This window comes from Podarcis liolepis (assembly GCF_965112155.1).
Source record: "Podarcis liolepis genome assembly, chromosome: 4".
NCBI lineage: Eukaryota > Metazoa > Chordata > Lepidosauria > Squamata > Lacertidae > Podarcis > Podarcis liolepis.
Genome location: NC_139558.1, coordinates 54,430,443 through 54,440,326, shown reverse-complemented (window position 1 = coordinate 54,440,326; position 9,884 = coordinate 54,430,443). Strand labels below are relative to the sequence as shown.

At 40.5% G+C, this 9,884-nt stretch overlaps 1 protein-coding gene across 1 annotated transcript in view; it reads left to right on the top strand.

Annotated features, from left to right (window-relative positions):
• MRPS6 (mitochondrial ribosomal protein S6) overlaps positions 1-9,516 on the top strand; it is a 28,629-nt gene extending 19,113 nt beyond the window's left edge. Inside the window, exons 2-3 of the mRNA XM_083500272.1 lie at positions 725-864; positions 8,894-9,516. Coding sequence (XP_083356398.1) covers positions 725-864; positions 8,894-9,074 — 321 coding nt within the window. The 3' untranslated portion in view covers positions 9,075-9,516. The remainder of the gene's footprint in view (positions 1-724; positions 865-8,893) is intronic.
• The last annotated feature ends 368 nt before the right edge of the window (positions 9,517-9,884 follow it).

Sequence of the window (9,884 nt, the reverse complement as noted above, 5' to 3'; positions counted from 1 at the left end):
ATGAAATGCAAGCAGGACAAAATCAAATATTGAGAATGATCCTTTAGTTGCAGGAGATGGGTCTGTTCTCCTTGAGAACCCCGCAGCTCCTGCCTTCACATTATTTCAGATTACTTGTTCACAACAAGGAATTTCACTGGAGGGAGACAAGAATGTGTGTTGGGGACGGACGGACACGCTTCACAGATATGGAATGCACTTCTCTGAGTGCTCGCTTTCACCGCCGATCAGTCTAAAACATATCCTTTTAAATTTAATGTAATGCAATGACTCTTAAATGGAATTGAAAGAAATTATCAGCCTGTGTGGTGTAATAGGACAAGCTTGACTTCCTGAGTTAATTACAATATGGGTATAGGTAAAACACACTTCAGAAGTGCATTCCTGGAAACTTGCAGCATTTATAAGAATAGTTATTTGCAGTTGTAATGTGCAGTATATTAAACATATTTGATGCTGTCAAAAATGCACATTCAGCCTAGAATGTCTCCCATTGAACTCAGTTGGGTGTAATTGTGAAGAAACAGGTGCACTATGTTGCTGTTAGTGATTGTTATAGTCTGATACAGCACCCTTGGAGGTGATGGAGAGAAGAATCAGAATTCCCCCCTCCCCTTTGACATCTATTCCAGTTTCTCCTTTATTATTTACTTGCCAGGTAAGTATAGGGGGCAATAGTCATTTACTGCACTACAAACACGTGTCTTCTTCTTTGTGTTTAAAGCCTGAGACAGCTGCAACACTGAAACGCACAGTGGAAGCTTTGATGGAGAGAGGAGCAGTGGTGAGGAATTTGGAAAACCTGGGCGAAAGAACGCTGCCATACAGAATTTCAAAGCACAATCAACGTCACACCAGAGGAGGGTATGAGTTTCACAAGTCTAGTTTTTAATAGAATTTCTTGCCATGGAATATTTTTGAAAGGGGAAAAGTTGCAGCCTGACAACATTGGGCGGAGCAGGCAAGCAAAGTAGACAGGCTGGCAGAGTAAGTGGTCAGGTGGGTGGCCCAAGCCGGCCTTCACACTTTTCTCGCATTGCCCGTTTGCATGTGCACACGTACATCAGGGCAAGGGGAATCCAGGATTCAAATGAGCAGGTGGCCATGCTGGGCAGGCAGAGTGAGCAGGTAGTTGGGTGGCTGGTCCAGGCAGAGCTGCAGGCCTTCACATGCTCACTTTTGTCACCACCATCAGCAGTCCTCTCAAAACTCTCCCACCCCTCTCCTCCATCCTAAGGTCTCACTGCGGCACTAAGGAGGGGAACGAAATAGAAGCAAGTCTCTTTACCCTGTGTTGCTGCCCACTTTCTGTCGGCGGTGCAAAGTCAAGAGGAGATAGACACTCATCTTCATTCCCCTGTCTTCCTTGAGTGGCAGTGGCAACAGGGTCTTGGGATTTGGGCAATTAGTGAGGGGATGCGAGAGTTTGGGGTGCACTGGGGGGGTGGCAGGTGGGGATGGGTGCGTTGAAGAAGCTGTGAGAGGGATATGGGAGGAGTTTGAAGGAGCTGTGGTGCTATTGGGTGGGGGGAGGTTGGCAAGCAACATGAGTAGGTAACCATTAGCTGTTAAATAAATGCTCAAAGCCGTGATCTAAAGACAAGGTAGGAGCATAGGGGAGAACAATGTGTGCAGCTGAGGTTTGGATGTTGCTGCAACTATTTCTACTGATTAGGGACACGGTGGTCATCAGTTAAAGCTGTGTGTGCTGTTCTTTTTTGCATACACATATCGCTTCTTTGGATTGAAGCCCAGGTACAGAATTTACTGTTAAGGGCCTCTTAATTTCCATTGGGTAATTAATGTAACTTGGATACACGTTTCATTTCAGAATTAAACTGTTTCTTTCCTGAAGTAGACTCCACAAAGTACTCAAATCTGTTTACTTAACAATTCCAAAATGAGGCACACAGTAATTTGGGTAGATAATTTCATTGTTCATATTCATCTACTAGTTAATTCAAGCATTGATTCTTTACTATTTCCTTTGTTAAGAAATGCCCTTCATGTAAACACTTCCTTTTCAAGGTAACATTTTTATTGCACCAAAGCCAGTTGGAAGCGATAATTATTATTTATCTTTTGAGATACTGATTCAGGGTTGATTTTATTCCCTTTTGCGTATCTGAACCAAAGTATATTTTTGAGGGTGTTTTTAATGGTGAAATCATTATTAAAGATGGCTGTGCACAAGTAAAAGAAGAGTTATTGTTGTAGTTACTGATTTTAAGAGAAATATCTTCAGCCCAAGAAAATAATGCCTTGGCATTTGAAAATTAAGATGCATTAGATAAATGATTACAATGGACTGCAGAGTTTATCCTATAATTGCTTAACATTTTGCTTTTGAACTCCCTGAGAATATCTTTTGAAAGAGAAATGCCTGTATGCAAGGATGGAGAAATGTTGCTAGGCAACCAGGGTCGCACAGAGACTTCATTCAATAATCAAAATAACAACTTGCAGTCTTTCTCCCTGGCATTTGAAGATACAAATGTGCACACCTTGATGGGCAGCCAATGCAGCTTATTACCTGTTTTCCCTTGCGGATATTTCAAATGATACTGCTGCACAAGCTGCAGAGATGCACCTCTGAAATGATAGCCGCTCAAAACATGTTCATATTTTAAGAGCTTATTATCTTGTATTTCCCTCCCTTACAATAATCTATATAGTTATATATTTATAAAGAAATGTGTTTCTTTATAAAGAAACATATTTCTAATCTGTCCTTCAGTACTAGCTCATTTCCCCGGGGGGGGGGGGGGGCGGCTGCAAAACACACATTAAAACCAAGTTTGAAAAATAAACCAGATTAAGAGCATATCTTGCAAACCATGAGGAGTGGAATCAAACCTTTACAAGTTAAAAAATAATTGAGAGCAGTGCAGAATAAAAGCATTTTTAGCGTCTTCCTGAAATTGCAGAGATGAGGTCCATCTAAGCTGCCTTGGCTTGTGGGTTCCACAGTCAGGGCACAGCCACAGAAAAGGCCCTGTACATTGCTAAAGAAAGCCCACGCCATGGTTTAGTTTCGAAAAACAGAACAAAACACTTTCTCTTGCAAATACCCCACACAGGAAGCATTCCTGTGCCTAAGGAGCTGCATGTTGATAGGCATGTAGTGAGATAGGAGCAGAGGAAACTGTCTTAAACTGAGCCAGACTATCTAGGTCATTATTGCCTTCACTGACCGGCTGTGACTTGGGGGGTTTGCATCTAGGTCTAGGACCGTTTTCAGGTAGGTCCTGGGTCCTACTACTGAGTTACAAGCCTTTCAGCTGCATCTGTTTTGTTTCATGTGCATATGCTGCGCAACCTTACCAAACTCAATAGGTCCCTCATGTTTTGCATCACCTTCTTGATTGTGTGAGAACAAGCAAGTATTGATGTGCGTTGGCATCCAAACTCTGGCAATAAGTGCTACAGCTTGCGCTGTGTCTGGAGTTGCATAAGAGTTCAACCCGAGTTTAAATTCACTACTAGCATTTGTGCTGTTAAACTGATGATGTGACACAGGCGCACAGTGTTCTGTTCAAGTATTTTGCAAGGTGGGAGATACTGTGTGTGTGCTAAAATCTGGTGGCACTGTACAGCAGATGTTGAGTGCACTTAAGTTCCATTAGCTGAGCACTTGATTTCAATAGAAGTGCATCTACTTTTTCTTGAGTGTGCCCTATGAGAAAAGGATTGGGGATTAGGTAGGTAGTGGCACTTCAGAGGCAGTGAATAGAATCTGCATTGCCAGTGTGAGTCTACCCGAAAGGCAAGCAATTAAAGTTGATGGAGTCCACTAACACTGTTTATTTTTGTAAATAACATTACAACATTTTTGTAATTAACATTACAACATTTCACTGAGAAATAAAAAAGCTGATCCATACAGGATCCATACACTATTGTGGGCAGTGTTCACACAATGTAGTGATGGTCACTTGATTATGATTTTCTGGTCGTGCCATTTCTATACAGTATTGGTCTGATCTGGTATTTGTAAGGGTGAAGGGTGGCTTCAAAACATTTTTAATCAGTAAATAGCTTAGATAGCTTTAAAACTAGGCTAGACAAATTCTTGGAGGATAAGTGTATCCTTGCTATCAGTCATGATGCAGTCCCCTGGTCCAGAAGTAGCAGGGCCAACTTGCATTCATACAAAAAAAGTTCTTTAGCTTATGTACTAGAGACAATTCTGCTATGTAGAAAGCGTACAAATAGATATGTTGCTGTTGAAATGATGTTACAATCTGCATGTATATGTTTTGCACAAAAAGCCATAAAAGGAAAATAGATGTCTTTTGAGAAAGCTTAAGGTACGAAAACTGAATTGAAGGAAATTGTCCTCGGTGTTCGCTATGAAAGGGGTGGTTTGTTGTTCTTGTTTCCTCTTTCCTGGATCATGGCAATGTCTCTTTTTAAAAAGAAATTCAGTTGTGGACATAAACGTCTACCATATGGCAGGTTTCCTAGCACATCGAATCATGAAATTATTGCTTAACATTTTTCTTCTCTCTTTCATTCTTCATAAATAGACTTGCATTCTATGGGATACTAGAAACTGCCATCAGTTGATGTTGGCTGGTGGGTATGACTGTGCTTTTCTAGGGCTTTGCCTGATTCTTCTGAGATGAAATATCCTTTTAAAAAAAAAACCTTCAGTACATTGGATTGGAGTACACCCTATACTTCCAAATGTGAAGCTGTTTGTTTTGCCAAGTGTGTAAACACTTAAGTTGCAGTTGTTACACAAAAGGCAGCTAAAGCTGCAGTCCTAATCCCATTTACCTGTGAATAAGCCCCATTGTACTTGGTGGAACTTGCTCTATGAAAAAGCTTCGTCCTGTGCCCAGCTCAAGGATTCCTTGCCCCCTAGTCCAGGTGGTATTTTGAGAGGCAAATGGAGGGTTCTGTCCCCCTTCTCTTGCATAGCAGTCAAGAGGGGATGGACTTGGCCTGCAAGCGAAAGCTGACCATGTTTCAGATTCAGATGTTAATATGGCTCATTTGATCTTTTCCAGAAGTGTCCAGCACCTTTGGGATTCCCAGTTTGGCTCTTGCCCATTAGTAGACAAGAGGTTATTCTAGCGTGTCTCTCAGCCACACAATCGGTGATATTCATCTTGACTTAATAAGCCTTCTGTGGTGTAGACTAAAAATTGTGATGGCATATTGGAAAGCTGAAGCTGACTCTTTATAAAACGTGGAAATTTCCTGGGCACGGTCTTAACCAGGTTCTCCCTTGGGCCCTCATTCACACAAGATCAGCTGAGAACTGCTTTTCCCAATAGGATTCCAAAACAAGCCTGGTCCAGGTGTTTCTCTGGTGTTGATTAACTTTGATAAACCCATTCGGGAATATAGTTGTCTAGTATACTATATTTTAAATCCCTGGATTTAATTTTGGCCTGGATACAGTTCAATATCCAGTCCTCTTTTCTTACCACTTGTTTGATCTGAAATAGGTCTTCATTTAACTCTTTACAGAGATGTTATTTTGGCAGTAAAAAGTCTTAACTGTCCTATCACATTTTATGCACAGTGCACCAAAATAACTAGGGTTTCTGTACTGAATCAGCAGAATCGTCCTGATTTTTTTGTTTTTCTGTACCAGTTTTTGCTCCTGGTGCCTGGAGAGTTTGCGCTGTACTTCCATCAGTTTTGCCTGCAAATGAACGTTACATCTCTGTAAATAGATCTTTGCCGCCTCCTCTCTTCCCCAACCACCTTTCTTCCCATCCCATCCTCAAACCACATGCACCAGGTCTTGTTACTTTGCATGAGAAACTGTAGTGCTACACTACTTACATACCCGGTCACAACTCAGTGCTTAACATGGAGCTGTTCCACACATTACAGAGCTTCTGGGTTGCACAAAACACAATCGGTGCTGGCTTGATTGCCTACGAACAGAAAGTAAGTTCCAGCTCAGCTCTTAAAGTGCAGTTGCTTTTTCTTTGGCTTGTCTGCCTGGGGCATACCTGGGCTATAATTCCAAAAGACAAAGGTGGATTTTCCTGATCTCTTGTACACGGATACATACGAAATCCATAGACTGGCTCCCATACTGCTGGTGTTTGATACAGCTAATAAACTTTCATGCTGCAAATTGTTATGTTTCTTGTATCTCCAGATAACATTTTTTGCTGCTGCTGAAATGGCAACGACAAAGACAATGCAGCAGCAGCGGCATCTCATCTCCCCCATCCCCCAATGCTGCCTTCAGTTATCATCAACAGCAGCACAGTGGAAATTTCCACTGCCTGCCTATATGAGCAGGAGAGAACACGAGTTGCAAGCCATTCCTTTTGGAGCAGAATCCATTTCAGTTTTAAAGACACAATGGAAAGCAGCCCGCTATTCTCGTTTAGCAAGGTAGTAGAAAAATTAGTAAAATGTAAAAGGAGGGCTATGTTGTGAGTGTGTCATAATTATTCCCCAAAAGATGCAGACATAGAACATACATTCTGTATCTTTTGTTTCAGGAGGATTAGATGAGCACAAATAGCATGAAAATGTTAAGGTTTTGTTTCTTTAAAAGACATGGCTCTTGAATTTTTCTCTTACTCAGTTTACAGTAATGCCTCATTAAGACTAAATGCTGCAAGCTCCATATGAAAGGAAATAGGGCAAACCTCCTTTATCGAAGTCAACTAACAACACAATCCTTTAGATGTCTATTCAAAAGTAAGCCTCACTGTGTTGAATGGGACAATCCCCAGAAAGTTAGTATTGGATTACAGTCTACTAGACCACTAAAATATTATTTTCATTTCCAGAGACTTGGCAGTCGAATATCAATAAAACAGCAGCCAAACACACTAATTTGAAATGTGCCTTTCCAAAGGCTTTTAAAAAATTGTGGCATGGGGCAGTCAACTTGCACATTCTTAGGAGGAAGTTTCATAATGTTGGGGCCACTACTGAAAAGGCCCTGCCTTAGAGCCTGCCAATCTTAACTAGTCTTAATGGCGGGCCAGTAATTACTTACAAAAACAGAACAGAGAATTCTATTTTAAGAGGCATTCTCACTTCCTCTCAGGATGAAGTGCCTTTTCTAATATGATGCTGGCTGCAGTATGGGCATCATACCCCAGAACTATTGTTTCTCCTCATACGGAAATTTATGTAGTTGTAGTTGGTTGATCATTGAAAACTCATATGATGATGATTTATTTAACCAAGCTGGTATCCTAGGATACTGTTCTACTTTTCTGAGAGTTTGATTTGATGTCTTACAAACATGTATGAATTTCTTTTTTCTTATTTACTTCAATTCACTGTAAAACTTTGAATAAACTATAAATTGAGCATGTGCATAAAAACACCAGTGGCTACTTTCAAGGGGAAAATAGATTGTGGAAGGGGAGGGGTCAGTTTGGACTGGAAAAGTGGTGAGCATGTATGTTTAAACCATTCCCCTGCTTGCTATCTTTCCACTACTGCAGTGGAAACTTGGCCCTCCAGCTGTTTTGGGACTACAACTTCCATCATCCCTAACTAACAGGACCCAGTGGTCAGGGGTGATGGGAACTGTAATCCCAAAACAGCTAGAGGGCCAAATTTGGCCATCACTGCACTACTGGTTGGCCTTCACATAGGGTTCCAGATGCATGTTTGTGTTGGGATTTTCCAACAGTTTGCTCATGCAATCTTGCCTAGAATTCTACTGGAGGGGAGACTGCAGTAGAAAAGAGGTGGGGGAAGTCTGGGAACTTCTCCCATCCCAATCCTCCTTTATTCCAAGTAGTTGCTTCTTCCTAATGGAACCAGGCACTGGTTTTGCCTCCCATTTCAAAGCCAGTAGGTCCATCCTCAAAAGGAAGCTATTGCAGCTTGTAGAAAAACGACTGGATGTTCATATCATCACAGTGAAGTTTTGAAAATCACTTTGCTCCCATGAAACAAATTTCCGGGATTCTTCCTTGCACTTGAGTGAAATAGAAGATCTGAAATGTTCTTGCACATGGTAAACACTCTGTTCGTCAAAGTAGACGTTGGCAAATGGGAGAATGTTTGCCTTGATACCAAGAATTCCAGGCAGTTCTAGAAGTGTGTGAAAATTAAATCTCTGCATTGTTGCCAAGGTTGCAGAGAACTACAGTATGGTATGCAGAGCCTCTGAATGAATGCCAAGACTCATAAGTTGGTGTTGCCTGTCTTCAGATGTGGCTTCTGTCCTCAGTAATTTGAACTTTTAAAGCAAAAGGACAATAAATACCTGCTGCCTTGACCTGTTTTTTTGCTTCCCATTTCTAAATAGAAAAAGACCGTCTTGCTATAGCAAATTTTTTGATGGGGAGCGTGCATATCTTATAATATGTAACTAGATTCTCTGATATCGGATATTGTATGTGTAGCATGTTGGGGCTCTCCAGTTGTATAGGGAGGAAGAATGCATGGAATACATAGTCTCTCATACAAGCTCTATCCTTGTTCAGAGCAACAATAAAATGATACTCTGGGGGCTTGCCCTAAATTCATAAAATTTATACTAGAATGCCTCTTGGAAATGCATTTCTTTTCTGGAACTTTGATCTGTGGAGGTTCAGACACTCTCAAGATGAGCTTGGATCTGTTGTGATTATAAAGGAAAGGGTTATGTAACTTCTGGCATTTTTAGTGGATGCCAACGTAGAAGGCTTTAAAGGGGAATTGGGCAAATTCATGGAGTGAGCATGAGTCACAAAAGGTATATAATGCCTCCGGGATCAGAGGTGTGATGTCTTTGCATACCATTTTGTGGGGAACAGCAGCAACAAGAAAGTGTTGCTGCCCTCATGCCCCATTGGCATGTAGGAAATGCTGTGCTAGATAGACCTTTGGTCTCATCCACCAGGGCTCTTGTGCTCTTTCATGCTTGTAGCTTTGTTTTTATTGTATTCTTCTTTATTTCCAGGTATTTTTTGGTAGACTTCAATTCTCCACCAACAGCTGTTTCAGCCATAAAGGACCACTTAGGACGTGATATTGATGTGATCCGGTCTTCCATTTTAAAGCATCATGTGGCAAATTCAGAAGAATGCATGGGCATGATACCAGACAGCACTGAAGATAAACTAACAAAGATGAAGAAATAAATAGCCGGAGACCATAGAGGCATTGCTGCCCCTAATTTGAACCTAGTTGTAAGGATCTGTGATTTATGCAGTGTGCATAGGTGTGTTACGTTTGACTATTCTGCAGCAAATGAAGCTTTATATATACACTTTGTATTTTAAAATCAGGGCATTTCCCCCCAAAGAATTGCATCTGTTGCTGAAGTCTATCCTGCCCTAGAAAATTCAGGCTGCTGTCTTAATGCATGCTTGAAAAAGAAAAAAAACCAAGTCCCATTGAACAAAATAGGACTTGATCCCAAGTAAACATGCACAGACTCAAACTGTCAAACTACCATTGTTTTTTCCAGTTAGAACATTTCAGATATCATATACTTCTACAGTTATAATGTTCTACCATGATGTAAATAACATTTAATGCAAAATTTGTTAATGAATGTAATAAAAAAATACAAAAAGAACATTTAATGACTGGTTTATAAAGGAACAAACATTTAGTAAATTAATTCTGATCACTAGCATATTGTTTTCAATGCATTTAAATGCTGCTGGGTACTCGTTCATGGAAGTTAAGAAAATGATATGGCTATACAAAAATGTACATTGCAGTGTTGGTTTTATTTTTACAAAATAGAACCAGACACTATCTTGATATTTGTTTTTAATATATTCCGAAATATAACTGCTGGCTGCTGCTTCTGCATTTAGAAATACTAATTGTGTGGATTAATAATAACAATTACATTAGCTTAGTGGATGGATAGATTCAATAAAGCCTTAACAATTTCCTAATTTTATTCTCATTCCGTGTTTTTCCTCCATAAGACCCCA